Source organism: Camelus bactrianus, chromosome 5, assembly GCF_048773025.1.
Source record: "Camelus bactrianus isolate YW-2024 breed Bactrian camel chromosome 5, ASM4877302v1, whole genome shotgun sequence".
Classification (NCBI taxonomy): domain Eukaryota; kingdom Metazoa; phylum Chordata; class Mammalia; order Artiodactyla; family Camelidae; genus Camelus; species Camelus bactrianus.
In genome coordinates this window covers 49,585,247-49,601,946 of record NC_133543.1, presented here as the reverse complement: position 1 = coordinate 49,601,946, position 16,700 = coordinate 49,585,247, and the positions used below count along the sequence as shown (strand labels likewise).

The 16,700-nt window shown below is 36.5% G+C and overlaps 1 protein-coding gene across 6 annotated transcripts in view; it reads right to left on the bottom strand.

Moving 5' to 3' along the window:
• Positions 1-16,700, bottom strand: part of XIRP2 (xin actin binding repeat containing 2) — a 69,542-nt gene that overhangs the window by 32,216 nt on the left and 20,626 nt on the right. For all 6 annotated transcript variants that reach the window (XR_012507013.1, XM_010971411.3, XM_045507608.2 and 3 more), the window contains 2 exons: positions 14,059-14,219; positions 8,789-8,926 (listed from right to left, as the gene is read on the bottom strand). Coding sequence is in view for 5 of the 6 variants with exons in the window: in XM_010971411.3 (XP_010969713.2) it covers positions 8,789-8,926; positions 14,059-14,115 (195 nt within the window). In the remaining variant the exon portion in view is untranslated. Of the gene's footprint in view, positions 1-8,788; positions 8,927-14,058; positions 14,220-16,700 lie in introns of those variants that run through there.

The following is a 16,700-nucleotide window of genomic DNA, read 5'->3' as shown; positions in this document are numbered from 1 at the left end:
GGATGGGTTTATTTTGAGAAATATCAGACCCAGAAGCAGCAGAAAAAGCTAATAATATCCTCTGATGTCAAGTGCTTACAGAAAACACCCATTTTCATAAGGGTAACTATGTGGAAAAAACATTTTGCAGATTTTACTAAGTTCTGCAAACATCATGATTTGGTAATACTAATGGTGTCTTTTGTTGTTGTAATTTTCCTTGCTCCTCACAAACTAGCAAACTCTCAGAACCTAAAATTCTGTATCTTGCCATTCTGTTTTAAAATTTAACAAGAAAATAAATTTAGTTAGTATATTATAATATTTTGTCTATGTATCTGAGAATTTGACAAAGAGCACATTTATATTTCAAAACTAACAGGAGACTTCAGATTGATGAAGGGGCTATACAAATGTACTTTTTCTACTCCAACTTCTCTAAATAGCTACTCCCTCCCATAAGAGAAGAGATAAAATTTGATTATGTCGAAATATCTGTGTTTTACATCTTTATCAACATCAAAAACTTTCTGAGATCACCCACTGAAGCCCTGAGAACATGAAACACTGTGCTGTGACTTTGTGTCTTTGGGGAAAGGGTCCAGGTGACACTCTCAACCACACCAGGTCCGGTGATAAGAACAATACCATTCCTTTTTTCCTAAAGCAATCCCAATTCCTTTTATTTTAAAGGAGTGAGGGGTACATTTGTAAGTGCACTTGTGTTCTGTAAAGGAAACTGAACCTGGGTTCTATAAGAACAAATAGGTTTATGGAGATAGAAAACTTACAGTACCATTAAGAAGAGGCACTATGGTAGTAATACTCCAATAACTGGGGAAATGTTGCTCCTACAAATTTTATTTTGGAGCACAAATAAGATGAATTGCAGAAAGAAAGGCAACCCATTCAAGATTTTTTTGGAAGCACTGAATCTGAGTTTGCAACTCAGTCTTCCTTACGACTGTCTGTACTATCCACTGAGGCCCTGACTGCCTGAGAAACAATGCCAGGGCTGCCTTCATATGGTAATGTCTCTAAACCCTCCAAGCCACAGGCAGATTAGTTTGTTTGCTTATTTTTAGCACAGTAAAGGAATCCAGGCAGAATGTATGTACTGGATGGATGACACTGTTTCATCAAGAAGACAGTTTCCACAAAAGACCCAGGAAAATGCTTTGCTAATATCTGCACACTGTGGGGTTGCAATGCGTTTCCCTTTATAAGGATGCACTGGGATGGCCTACAGTGCTGCCCCAGGGGAGAGAGGAGTGAATCTCTCTACATCAGCATATACCAGCAGACGCTGCAAAAGAAGCTGAAATTGGAAGTTGCAAAGGGACCATGACTGAGACTTCATGGTCACGCCTCAGCAGACAGTTAGCAATTACCATCAAATTCATCTGGGGACAGCAGAAGTTGAGAGTTACAGTGCGGGGCTCTAAAGTAATGTGATTAATGCCAGTAGATCACAGAGGACGGTCTCACTGTGCTTTATGTGCACACCTGGTATCCCAGGGGGAGTCTACATATTAGTTGCCTAAGGAGCCAAACGTCTATGAGCATGTGACTACATGATTTCATAAGGTTTATCACTTTATAATCAAGTCTGATGTCTTTCAGAAATTATTTGTACAGAAATGTCAAAGGTACAAACCCAAGAAACATTAAGTATACAGATTGTATAATCCTATGAAATTAAAGTTTTCAATGAAAGATGGCAATATTAATAAGTTAAACAGTTAAATCTGTTTTAATTCATTATTAGCATATCTGTGTAGCCTAAGGTAATAAATCATTTTTAGTTTATTTTTATTTTAATTGGTTTATTTTAAACGTTTTGATATATCTTTCTTGAGTTCATTTCTATCATTCCATTACTTAGTTTTTTTTAATATTCAAATATCTTTGTAAATCTGCAAAAAAACCCCACTACTTTAATACTGCCTGCCATTAACAAAGTAGTTAGTTGGGCTTGGGAGAACCAGTAAATTGATTGTTTGGCTGATTGACATTTATTATATTCACCATGATTTCATTAAGCCCTTGCTTTCTCGGTTCTCTGCAGTCCTTGTTCTATTCTTTGACTGCAGTAGGCATCTCAGGAGAAATGTCGATAGAAACAGAAGGGCCTGGCTTCAGTGTGAGGAATGAGGCAGAGGAGAAGCCTCAGATGAGAAACTAAATGGGGAGTGGTCATCTCTGGGATAACAAATCCTGGCTCAGGTTTGCCCTGCCATGTTCATTCCTGCACGTTAGAATCCTCTGTGGAGCTATAAAATCCCCTGATCCCTGACCACAAGCCAGAATAATGCAATCAGAATTACTTGGGCTGTCCACGGAGTTCCAGTGTACCACCAGAGTCGAGGGCTACCTTCCTGAGGGCCTGGGTGACTTAGGTGACAAGAGCTCCCACTGAGATTTCATGTCCCTGCCTAACAGGGGGAGCATTTCAATTCCAAATCCTAATCCAGACAGAGAAAAGGTAGGAGGAGACATGTCGGGGGCTCTGAAAAGGTCTTGCTTCAGGTCTTGAGTGATGTGGAAACTGGCAGACAGAGGCTGAAACCCACTACCACTACATTCCTGTATCCCAACCCAGGGAAACCTGAGGTAGAGTCATGTAGTAGGGGCTTCATAAGGACTATGGGGTGCATTTCCAGACAAACTAGGCCCATGCAGGCCTTATGCAAGCAAGGGAAGAATCAGTGGTTTGTTGGGGCAGGTAGAAGAGGGCTTTCTTTCCTTTCATCATGAGAAATACATTTTCACAATTTAGTTTGTGTTTTCGCTTTTGTTTTCCTCATAGTTGGGAAAAGCAGTACTAAACACAGTTAACTGACTTCACATCTTGAGCAAGGATTTTTTTTTTTAACCAAATATAATTATTTTCCATTCAGTTTCTGTAGAAAAAAGTATGGGGTTCTGCCAAGACCTACAGAACTATAGGAAGGTGGATACGGGGAAGAAGACAGGAGACACAGACTGAGTAGCAGGAGGTCTCCAGTTGCAAAGTATGTACAGGGCTGTTAATTTGAAACCAATCTTTAACTACCTAATGAGCTCCTGGGAAATGATTCTGTCTCTTGGGGCAAAGATCCAAAAAGAAAGGCAAGGTGTGAGGCACAGAACAGTGCCATCCTTCTTTGTCACTTTACATATGCATAAAATGTTTATGAATTGCATTCTACTTTGGGAATAATTACCACTGTATTATGCTTTAGTGGCAGTACTACTAATGACAATAGCAGGTGCTTAGTGAACAGCTAATGTCCACCAGGCGTTCTAGTAAGAGTTTTACATGAACCATCTCATTTTATTCTTAACACATGCCTGTTACTTCATCCTTGCTTTACAGAAGAGGTTAGGTGGTTAACTCAGGGGACTATAAACCTGGCTGTCTTGACTGTGGAGCCAGCAAGCCTAACCATTACTTGAAACTGCCTCATTTGGGGTGGGGTTACTTTGTGCTATAGTAATCATTTTAAAACCATGTATACAACTAAAAGACAACACAAGACACTTTTGGCTGCACCCTTGTGTGCTGATAGAGATCTAGATTAGGCTGGGGTTGTTAATTAGAACCTACGCCCTTGAAAAATTATGTATGTGGCAGAAAGCTAAAGGCAGATTTAAAACATTTATATGAGAAATGCTTTGCCATGTGGACATTTAGCTGCTAAAATATGTTTAGTTTGCTAGAAAATAATTACAGGTCACCTTTAAAGAGTCTAAAACACACAGATGTCAGATCATGTCTGTCACAAACTGTCAAAAACGTTTTGTATCAACCTAAAATTGTCCAGAGATTGTTCCAAATCCACACAGTCTTCTAAAGTGCTCATGTTTACATGAGGATTTCTGCAACAGCAGATGTATGTGGAAAGATACATGCTGTCTTGCAGCTCCCTACTGGTCCACATCACACTTGGTGGCAGGGAGCAAAGGTCAGGAATACTTTAGTTTCTTGACGTAGAGTCAGTGCCCCATTTTCACGTGAAAGCAATTACCTATTTACCAGACTTTTAGAGCTCCACCTGCTCCTCCCTACTTAAGTGACTTAAAAAGAAAAAAAATAAGCAACTCCAGAAAAAAGGAAGCTTCCGGGATGCCACAATTAATACACAAAGAGCTACTCAGTACTGCGTAGATACTAGATAAAGAAAACGAAGAAGAAATAAGCATGAGAGGATGAAAATCAAACCCTGAATGTAAGAATATGGTACAAAGAAGGAACGTCTTAAGGCTGCTAATGGGTCCGAGGTTTGTTTGTTGGAGGAATGGAAATGTTCTAAAATTAGATTGTGGTGATTGCACAATTTTGGGAAATATATCAAATAGCCATTGAATTGTACACTTAAAATGGGTGAATTTTATGGTATGCAAATTATCTCAATAAAGCTGTAAAAAAAAGAAGAAAAAGAGGAAGAAATCCTTAAACAACAACAACAAAAAACAATCCAGAAACCATAGAATGGGCAAGTGAAAATGAACTCTGAAAGGAGATAATGGCAGTTTCATACCCAAAACACAGTTATCCTAATACCTCCTCCGGCATACATCAAGAAACCCTTTCAAGGATGGGGCATGAGTTACTGAAAATGTCTTTCCCAAATGGGGCCTGTTATAGTGAGTGGATTAAAAATATCCCTTGTTAAGTGGTCCTTTCCATTCTAGCATTAAGAACCTACTGATTTTCACTGGAATAGAACACAGAACTCAATCTTAAGACAAAAATCAGAAACAGTGCTTATGTGATATTTCTAACCTAAATATCATTAGAACATAGGCTGAATGGCTTCTCATCCTTTCAAGAGGGTTGGATTTCATTCATATCTCCAGGAATCAGCAATGGGTGTTTTGAAAAGCAGAATCTAAATGGGTGATATTAAAAAAGGTTACTGTTAGCTACTAGAGTCACCTAATAAAGTTTTCCCCACCACATGCTTCTAAGAAGCTGCACCCTCTCCCCACACCTCCTTCCTCCAGGGGCCCTGGTTTTTCAGAGCGGCTTCTTTTTCTGATTTACATAAGGAGACTCCACAGGCTAGCAGTGAGCTGCTGACTGGTAGACAGGCAGAAACATAAAGATGGCAAGTCTAGGACACATAAACAGGACATAATTCCATGTTTAAATGTCTAGCATAAATGAATGTTCCTATATCTTGTACCTCCTTTTTTCCCTCTAGGTATAAAATAATCAATCAGCAGACAGAGTAACCTTTAACCTCGGAGACAGCTTAATTTTCAAAATCTGTTTAGTTCCATTGTTGATCTCCCAGACAAACTGTTTCCAAATAGCTAATTGCCCTGAAACATCTGACTTCAATACATTAGGAAGGAAAAAGACAGATTGGACTTAATTATTGTACCTTATGAAATTATTACTAATGGTGACATTAAATATCATCAGAAATCTAGACAAATGTTCTTTCTTATAACTCTAATTAAACTTGATTTCCAAGTTAATACTAGTTTTTATATGTCAGGAAAAGAAATATTTTTCTGGCCAGGGGCAGACTTAGCAGAGAGATAAATCTCAAGTATTTTCAACTAGCAAAGAAACCAAAAACACTGCTAGAGCCGACAACAGTTTAGGTGAGACAGAATTAACTGTCTGTGTACCATTAAATGTTTTATCCTCAATCTCTGCTGATAAAAGACGTGATTCTAAGAATGCATTTAGATAGCTTTAAAAGTTTAAGTGAATATCTAAGGCACGATTTTTCTACGTCTTCCTCTCAGTAACCAAACTTGACATGTATTTCAAAGTTCTGTTTAGGATTATAAGTTTATCATTTGATTTTCTAAGATACAGATGGCTTTTTTCTTTCCTTTTCTCACAGACTTCTGCATACAGTTCAATAATGGTATTTACTAGTTTATTCCTGCACATATTTCCTTTATATTTTATTTATACTGCACTGCATTATGACTTAGATTTAGTCATTCCTCATGGAATTTCGGGGTATTATTAGTACGTCTAAAGGTAGATAATGAAAATGAAGTTCAGAGAGGTCACTGCAGGCCCAGAGTCATGCAGACTTTTAGTGCATAGGTTTTCGTTTTTTTTTTTTTTTAACTACTCTCACACACTTTAGTATTTCCTGTTCATAGAGCAGGAACTACAGCTTATAATAATAAACTAGATTTGCAAGGAGCTTCTAGTGAATATGTATTTGTTGATTTGGTTATCTTTGTTTTTACCCAACATCCATTCATCCTTTGTTTATAAGGGTATGCTGAGAACTTCCACTTAGGTAAACAGGGATAGAGGCCTCAGCCAATCAGCATCCTCTGGCTACAGCAATTTAGTTTTAAGAGGAGAATGTATATTCCATTCAGAGCCAATTAAATGCGGTAAGGCTTTTTCCTGGGACTTCTGGGAAAAAAAGATTCTTACTCTTTCTCTGCATCTTTTTTACTCCTTTCTGGGGAAAACCTGGGTGAGAATGGGACCAGCTCAGAGGAAGTGAGGCTGAGAGGCAAAAAAAAAGAAAAAATATGATCAAGGAGAAACTCAGTTTTTTAAGCAAAGACTTGTGAAGTGCTTACAATGGGCCAGGCACAGTCTTAAGCACTGTACAGAAACAGCCCATTTAATCCTTTTAACAAGCCTATGAAGTGGGTGTTATTGTAATCTTGACTTTATAATTGAGGCCGCTGATGCACAGGGAAGTTAAGAAACTTGCTTAATGTCACACAGCTAATAAGTGAAGGAGCAGGGATTTGGACCCAAGTGATCTTGCTCCATCCCAGTGCTCTTAGCCATTGTGCTAGAGATATACTTTGAGCCCTTAATTACAATGATGGTAAGGCAATACATGCTTAACAATGGGTTCTCAAAAACAAAACAAAACAACAAAAAAAAAAACACAGGAAAGAGGGAAGGAAGAGAAAAAAAGAAGGAAGGAAGAAAGGAAGGAAATACATTTCTGATTTGCTGCATTTAGCATATCCCCTTGTCATAATTATCCTTAATGTGGCTGATTTCAATCTTTTAACATGACATTATCCAGTTCCAAATTCTTACAAATTTAAGAATCGAAGAGTTGGTACAAGCCAGTAGCTCTAGTACACCCTGGAGCTTACATTCAAACCTTCCTTCCACAAGGCTGCATTTTTATGAATCTGTAATGTTCCCTCTGGTTTAAGACACTTGTGGTTGTGTTTTCGGTCTTTTGCCATATTAAAGAGTCCTAATTTATACCAAGTTTCACAGATGATGAAATCCTTTCACCGAAATTGCTGTTTGTCATATTTGACCACCACAATCACTTCCTGAGGCTGACAAGTCATTCATCAGTTTCCCTAACTTAACTCAACAGAAACTGAGACTTGAGGAGGTTATAAATTTGGACTATATAGTACCGGCTACATAATTTGCCAGACCCAGTGTTAAACGAAAATGTAGGGTCCCTTGTTCTAAAATTTTTAGGAATTTCAAGATGATAGCAGAGAATGAAACTAAGTGCAGGGCCCTTCTAAGCATGGGGCCCTGTGCAACTGCCCGGCCACATACCCAGGAAAGTAGCCTTGAGTCTATGTCACCCAGCTGGTAAGTGACAGAGGTGGTGTGTGAACTCAGACCTACAAGTCCTATAGGGTTTACACCCTATCACATTTCTTCTCTGCAAAATAAAGGATCTGTAAATACTTTACCTATACTTCTGTGTAAGAGTTATTTAAATTATTAATGATAACTCTATATTGTATTGTTGATCAATTTCAAGCAAACACACACATTGATTCACTTAGACTCCTTTGTTGCAAAAGCTATATATTAGATCACAAGTATATCCAATCCTAATTTATTTACATGACATTTAGGCAAAATTAAAAGAAATCTTACTGTTAAATTACTGAGCTATCTATATTGCACATTTTGTACTTTTCAGACAAAGCCGGAAAAAGAAAACAAATACTATTTCACATGTCACATTTTTAATCACTGTCTGATATGCCTCCCCCTACCATACACAATCACTTGCCTTAATTTTTAAAACTTAGGCAACTCTAGATATTCTAGGGATTTTTCTGAAAAACAAAAAAACAAAAAAACCCACTTTTCTCTTCTGCTACAAAATTTCAGAAATACCCTGATTACTTTCTTCCTCATTGAAAACATGGTCCTAAGTACAGCTGTTTACAGTGCAATTACTATTTTTCAAAGTGCCAGGCTCAGTCTAATGAGTTTTATTACTTAGATTTTCACATTCAAAAATCATTACTACCCATGACAATATTTGGTGATATATGATAATGGTGTAATGAAATGGGAAAAAAACTTATATAAGATAGCATTTAGGAGTTGCATTATGAAGTTTTATATAACATCTGCGTTCTACTGCTCAATTTTTGATGATTTTAAAGAAAACAGAAAACTCACCACAATAAGCAGCTGAATAATGCTTCCAATTTAATTTATACAAACAACCTGAATAGTTTATCATGAAAGATAACCGAAAGGTAGAGGCTCAATATTTACATTGTTCTCAACATTTCTATTTACCTGTCGACTAACTGAGGCTATTTAATTTTAATTCATGTATGAGACATTTGAAGCTGAGAGGGAAAATATTCCAGTATGATTCCTTTAAAAACATGGCAAAATGCTCCAAATAAGTAAATCAATACACTGATATACTTTAAAGATGATTTTCTAAAACATTTTAAAATTACCATTCTTGTTAATGAGTAGTGAAAGTAAATAAACCGCTAAGAGGGCAGGGGTGTGTGTTTTATGTTAGCACCGAAATGAGAGCATTGCAACCAGATGTGATTTATCCTTTACCGACAGTAGTGTTACCTGCTCAGATCTGTTCTGGTGCTGGTATTGGTGCTGGGAAAAAGTATCATAGGAAGAAGCAATTTTGTCCTTCTCAAATTGTTTCTTCACTCTGGCCAGACCACCAGGCACTGTGCACATTTCTGACTCCTCCATCATCTAAGACAAATCAAGGAAAAGGAAAATTCAGCTTTACATCTACTCACAATGGGATTCTCAAGCTATTTGTTTAAAAATAGTTGACAATTATTAATGGGTGGCATGAAAAAGATATTAACACACATGATTATTTCGGTAGGTCCTTATTACTGAAAACCTTAATAAAAATAATCTCTCCATGTTGTTTTCTCATGTATCAGTCTTTTGATATAAAGTCAGGAGGATCTTCAAAATACTGAGCTAATTTTCCTTATCCAATAGATTTTGATGTCTGGAGATTAGACCTATTAGAATGTATTTATCTCATAATACACAGACTAGCAGAAATTAGAATAATGGTTTCAATTTAATCCACAATAAAGTTGTCAATAATATTCCAAATGTCTATATAGGTACCACACATTATTAAGAATATTAAAAACATTTGACTCATTCCAAAATGTATTTAAGTTGTTAAGGATTAACAAAATAGCTTTGGAGCTATTTTTTGGGAGTACTATTTTTAACAATATGCAAAAATAGTAATATTAGTAAAAATAACAATGATTTAATAAACAGTGCTTAGTGATTTTCTATGTGTTTACATATATTTTGTCACTTGATGTTTCTCCATATTTTGTGAGATATGGACAATCATCATCCTCATTTTAAAATGCGGAATCGAGGTTTGGGGAATTAAGTCAGCTTGTTAAGTTCTCACAGCTAGGCTGTGAGTGTAGGAACTGGAATTTAAACCCATATCTGTCTGACTTTTTTTTTTTTAATTAAAAAAAACTTACTGAAGTATAGTCAGTTTACAATGTTGTGTCAGTTTCTGGTGTACACCATAATGTTTCTGTCATACATATATATACAAATATTCCTTTTCATATTCTTTTTCCTTACAGGTTACTATAAGATATTGAATATAGTTCCCTGTGCTATACAGTAGAGACTTGTTGTGTATCTATTTTATGTATAGTAGTTAGTATCTGCAAATCTCGAACTCCCAACTTACTCCTTCCCAACCCTTTCTCCCTCTGGTAACCATAAGTTTGTTTTCTATGTCAGGGAGTCTGCTTCTGTTTTGTAAATAAGTTCATTTGCGTCTTTTTTTTTTTTTTTTAGATTCCACATATGCATGATATCATATGGTATTTTTCTTATCTGTCTGTCTTAATCACAGCTGTCTGTCTTATCACTAGCTCTAAAAAATAGGCAGAAAAACAGCTACTCCAGGATTGGCATACCCTAGGACTCAGCTCTCAACATAAGTATGAGAGAATCAGGAGGGTCTAAATTTAGAAGGGTTCTGGACCAACATTGGTGTTTTGCAAATGAGAAAACCTAATCAGTAGGTATCATTTTGAACAACCTGAACAACTTGGAGGAGTCTCGTCAGACGTTATGCTCCTGTGGGAAGTGCAGTAACTCGAAGGCTTTGATTTTGATGATTTAGCACACTCCCTAGCCCAGCAGGCACTCAAGCCCAGATGGGATGACGACTGTCAAGCAAACAGGCCCCAGGCCAACCTACTTTCCTCCAGGAAGCTTCCAGGTCCACATGAAACTGGGAGGAGACTCAGTGACACCTCATACACAGGAGGTCTCCTGAGGTCTGACCCAGTCCTGACATTACCCTGGAAGCCTTGAGACCTGAAGGTAACTGCATGCCCGTGAGCTGAGGTTCTTATACCCTGAACTGTGGACTCATGGGATCCTCAAACCTTTACCCAAGTATATAGTTTCTCAAACGAATACTAAAAATGCAACTACCATATTGGGGTTTTCCATACTTAAAAATATTGGAGATGGAATTAATATTCAGGATTATCTGAATTACTAGCAAATACTCAAGTGATTGCTTTTTCAAGTTCATAACCTTTCCCCAATTACAGGGACTGTCAAATATTTAAGTATATGCACGTTGGCTCTGTGGGAAGAGAGGATATATTCTATCAGATTCTGCAACGACTTCAGATATATGTCCTGGTCAATTATTGTTGTTTGATACATGTGAAAGTCATAAGAAAGTATGGCATCTGTCTTGAAATTTAAGATGAAGAAAGGGAAGGGTGAATTAAGGCTACAATATTTCTTTTACCTCTTCTGCCATTTAATTTACATAAATGGCCTTTTTAATTAATCACATATAGATAAAATATAAATATTAAATTTAGAAATTAAGGCAAATTTTGTTAAGAACCCTATTCTTTCCAACAACTATAAACAATGTCCAAATCATGTGCAAAATAATCTGGTAAGCGTCATTAATTATGCTAATGAATACTTTCCCAGTATGTGCATTTGCACAAAAATACCAGTTCCTGTACTGAACAAGTTGCCTCATCTCCTAAATAAATTTGAAAAACAGCTATATCCATTCCTTTCCTTTAGCACTGTGCTTTGGAATCAAATCATATTACACATGCAAAAACACACACAGTGGATTATTTTTACTACTAGTGTGACCAATACCCCAGTACTCCTGGTATTATTATTATACTGTTGACTCTGCTCACCTACCTAAGGGAGAAAGTCTTTTGAGCTGTCGTTTAGTGGTGGTGAGAAGGTTTCCTTAATCAGCTCAGCTTGTAAATGAAGTTTCGCACATGTAAGATGGGAGGACTTACTTAAGGAGCAGCTGGTGGCAATATACCTTAAATTGCTTTGTGTTGAACATTTTAAAATGTTTATCCTTATTCTATTTTCTTATTCTTGGACTCAGAAATAAGATTTGGAATCTAATGGGTGTACAAATAATGATTATTTTATTAACAATTTAATTTAAATACCTTACACAGAAACTACCTAATGTTATTTTAATAATACATGCAGTTAAATACCTAACACTTAAACCTAGATAAATATATTACGTACAAAATCATCCACTTCCTTTGCAAAGAACTGTTCTTGTGTTCTAGGGCATAACAGAAACAAGATAACTTGGGGAGTTGAACAGATAGTGATTCTAATCCCACCTCTCACACTTAAAATCTTAGGCTAAAGTTCCTGAACCTCAGTTTTCTTTCTTCTAAATTGAGACTAGCAATATATTTCTCACAGATTTCTTGCAAGTGTTAAAAAGATAAAGGAAATAAAATTGCACAGCGTAGAATCTGTTCTTAGTTGGTTGCTTAACAAATGTTACATCCCCCTTATCCTCTAGGGGGCTCTGCAGGTCACTGCCTTTTCATAGGCAAGTCTGTTTTTGTTTGTTTGTTTGTTTGTTTTTTTAGATTCAACAAAATGCCATATGGCTGAGTCTAGGACAAAGAAAAACTGATCACAGTTAGCTATCTCAATGTGATAGAAATAGAAAATATTATAATCAGTTTGGGGCCGAATCAGTGACTATCAAATTTTGCACAGAAAATAATTGGTTTAATTGTGTTGACAGAAATTTGGTTATAAGTGGTTTCCATGATTTTTTGATAGAACAAACATTTGATGCAACTCCAAATAAGGCAGTTATTTTGCTTTACTCTCTATATTTACCAGGATTTCTCTGAGATGATATAAGTGCTCGTTTTTCTCACACTATTAGCTTAGGACCAAACCAAATAGTAGAGCTTTTTTTTTTTTTTTTTTTGCTGAAGATGTTTTCTTGTATCAGAGGAGGCAGGTGAATATAGTTAAAAGAGTACTGGATTCAAGAGCTTAGGATTTAGTCTGGCTTTGTCACTGTCTAATTGCATGATCTCTCATAAATCACTTCCTCTCAGTTTGTTTTGTCTGTAAATGGGCAGGAAAGAGAAGAATTATTAAATTACCTATGTGTAGAATTTCTTCAGAATAGAATTAACATGAAAAATTTTTGTATTAAATAGTGGAATAATTTAGTTTCCTTATGTGCCCAATGTAAACATTCTCCATTTAGCACATTATAAATACAAATCATGTTTTATACAAATTTGTTTTATGGTATATTATTCTAATGCCTGGGAAGATAAAAGCCTTCCTAAATAAAAGATTGTTTACCAAATAACCAGTCTTTGACTAGGTATTTTCAAAATCAGCTCATTTCCCCAAGAATCATTTCTCCAATTCTGAACACTAATTTGTAGTAAAGTTCCTCAGTGGTCCAGCAGGGGGTGCTATGTAAGAAGACTGGCAGGAGGCGCTGGAGGGAGACTGTTGTGGATGTGCTCTAGCTACTTAAGTCATTCCTGTACCTTCATTCAAAATCTCTGCTGCATCTAAAATATATTTTAATGACTGTGAAAACTTAAATGTCATCTAGAATTGCAATATTGTTAATGAGTTTGGCACAGTCTTGTCTCTGAATAATTTGTAAAGGAAAATGTTCAGTTATTTTAGAATGCTACCCTTCTTGGCTCTTCCCTCTCCCTCTCTCTTTCTCTTTTGTTTAAAAGAACAACTTTGCTAATTTGGAGATTATAATTATAAAAGAATATCCCTACATTCCATTAAGCTACAAAGCTGCTACTAATAAAATGACTTATCATATCCTGTGGCTTGAAGGCCACAGAATATGGAACCCAACAAATTCTTTTCAATGTGACTTTATTATGCGTTGGCTCTAAAAATCGGTGGTCTTACTGAATCTCGCTGTTTCCTATAATCATAATTGGTTTAGCAGAGTGCCTACATTGCTAATCTCCCTCATTTCTATGTTGATTAAGCTACTCCTAATGGATTTAGTGCATACAGAGAAACGAGAAAAGCAAAAGAAATTATACTGCCAGTGAATTCAAATGAACGATACACAAGACCAAGGAGGGCGGCATGCAGACCCACATGATTAAAATTTAAAATTAATTCCCAACCTTTCCGAGGAGGAGAGCTATATGTTAAATGATAATGATGGCAATAATAACACATTTATTCAGTGCCTTATAGCTTACACATAAATTATCTCTTTGACTCTTCACGGAGACCCTCTGCAGTAGATGGTTATTCCCATTTTTCAGTTAAGGAGACTGAAGTTCAGAGAGGGGTTAAGGCAGTAGCCCAAGTTCACACAACTATAAGTAACAGAGCTGAAGCTTAAGTTCAGATCTTCTGAATCTGATATACACTGTTTGTGTGTGTGTGTTTTCTACTTTATCCCACTGTCCAGTAGTGTTCTTAATAGCAATGTAAGAAAGGCGTAGAAAGGCAGACAAACAGAACCACCAGGAGCAGCTTACGTTGGCAGAGAAGCTGCGGCAGTCACCCCTGGAAACAGCTGCCTGGTACCTCGCCATCCTCTCCTTCAAGGACACCACCTCTTGGAGGTCCGAGACACCCTTGCTCCGTGAGGCACTGTCTTCCGCAAATCCACTCGCAGGCTTACTAGGGCCAGCAGTCACTGAAAACAAATATAGCATGCTCAGATATGTTTCAGGCTTTGAAAAGAAAATAGCATACCCTTAGAAACAGTGAAGGCATTTAAAAAATGTGGTCTCAGAAAACAGACTGCAACATTTCACGGTATTTTCCGTGTGTCATGGTCACCCTCTTCTCTTTAAGCTTTCAAGCCAAGCTACATAGTGCCTATGTAGGGGCATATGTTTATGCAAACCTCAAAAGAAAATACTGTCCCCACGCCTACTCCTGTAATTATTCTGATAAACAATAGGTACTTCTTAAGAGATACATAATGTTCATAATGAACATTCCTGAAGCACTATGTGTTGGATTTGTGCTAAATGCTATAAAAACATTATCTCATTTACCTCTCTAACAACCTCATGAAGCAGGTGCTATTATTTTCTAAAATTTATAGATAAGAAAACAGAGAGTCCTAGAAGTTAAAAAACTTTCCCATGATCACACAATTAGCAGGTGGCAGATTTGGTGGTTTGACTAAATCTTAAGCAAGTCTAAAAATTGCTCTTTGCCTCTCTCTCTCCCCTTCGACCCTCAAAGAGATAGATCTAGCTAAAATATGTGAATGCTATGAGAATTAGACTAGGCTTTTTGTCTTTTATTTATAAAGGTATGTGTTACATAAGAAAGAAATAATAGTACCATTAAAAGAAAGCTTTGTCGGTCATTCCAGATAGTCTGATATTTTCCCATGTAAGCCATCTGCCTGACAAAAATACAGGGTACTAGAAATTATATATTCATAAGCAAAGCGAAAGACTGCATGATCACAGAACAGTTGTTAGAAACAGAAAAGTCTTAGAGATCCTATAGTCTCACCTGGTCTAACCAGCTCCTTTTAGGCATAAGGAAATACATCGAAATGTTTCTTTATGTGAAAGGAACATAAGCAGCCTCCCTGGTTCAAATGATTCTCTCATTATTTAGTATACGTGCCGGAGCTGGTCTCAAAACTAGTTTTTCTTCTTTACTCTAGTATTCCTTGCTGTTATTCCTCTGCTTGTTGGTTTACTACCCACTCGTAAAGAATTTTTAATTCCAAAACCATTTCAAGGGCTCTTTCTGGGACCAATCAATGTAAGGTAGGGGTGTGTGTGTGTGTGTGTGTGTGTGTGTGTGTGTGTGTGTGTAACACAGTCATACATCCCCTGTCTTTCACCTTAGGGCTGATAGGTTTGGAGACTCACAGGGTAGCCATCTTTGGTGTATTTTGTTACTTGAATTGGTTTGATTTAATTATTATGAACCAAGGCCCAAATGATCCCAGGTAACAGTCCACCACTCTGTTCCCTCCCTGCCCTGTTTTTTGTACCTCTTCACTCCGCCCCAACATTGAACCAGCACATTAAATTGTTTGCTTTTTTCTATTGGTTTCTTCAAGGTTTATGTACACAACAGCAGTTGAGAATAACTTCCGTGACCCAGGAAAAATTAAAAATCATTTGTATTTTGACTCCTTGAGTACTTAGTTTTCCATAGAGACTTCTTATTCAATTAAAATTTTCATTTGTTTTAATTAAAATTGTAAATATATATTTCAAAAGTTAATATTTATTTTTATATTTTGTTTCACATGGTATCAAAAAGAAACAAGATAAAAAGGAAGACATTGCAACATATGAATGCTGTGATTGTACAACCTGATACATTCACAATAAATGTCAGTTATTTTTAAAAATTCAGCTGTCTTCCAAAACCTCGTATCCACACAAAAGTAATTCCTCCAGTTCGTTCTGATAAAAAGAGATTCCCCGAAATTACTGAAACTATTACATGCTGACGAATATATATCTTTCTTTTTCTCTGTGGATTATCTGCACAGATAAATTCTGTATATGTTCAGCTGTAGTCTTCTTACTTTGTTGTAAATGGTCACTATATAAATGTTATTGAACATGAACACTAAAGTTTTTCCACATTAAGATATAAATTTCATTTTGCCCATTATTCATAAAAGGTGTCCTTCTATTAATCTTAACAAAAAGTTAGCAGTTTATTTTGCAAAACTTTACAGACAGTATTTACTTTCCAAATATTTCAAGTTTTATGATTTTTCATCCTACTGGGAAATGCCTTAGATTAATAGTCAGGAAATCAGTTGCCTGAGTATTAAGAGATTTGGATTCTATTGCCTTGGGGCTTTTTATTCTGATTAGAAAAGACATTACATCTTTAATCTTTCTCTCTTTCTCTCTCTTTTTCTATTATCTCTCTCCCTCTCTTTTTCCCATCAGTAAGTTTGCCTACAAAGGTAGGGTTGTGGAGTGGAAAACTTACCTTGAATTAACAAACTGTGTCCATATTGTTTCCTAACTTCCTAAGTCAGTGTCTTTCAATTTCTTCATCTGAAAAACAGGGTGATACTTCCTGCCCAGTGTACTAGAAGGCAGCACACCTGTCTGCTCCTATCTTGATGCTGATAACACCTGATGTAAATTTGTAAGGTTGATAAGACAGCCCA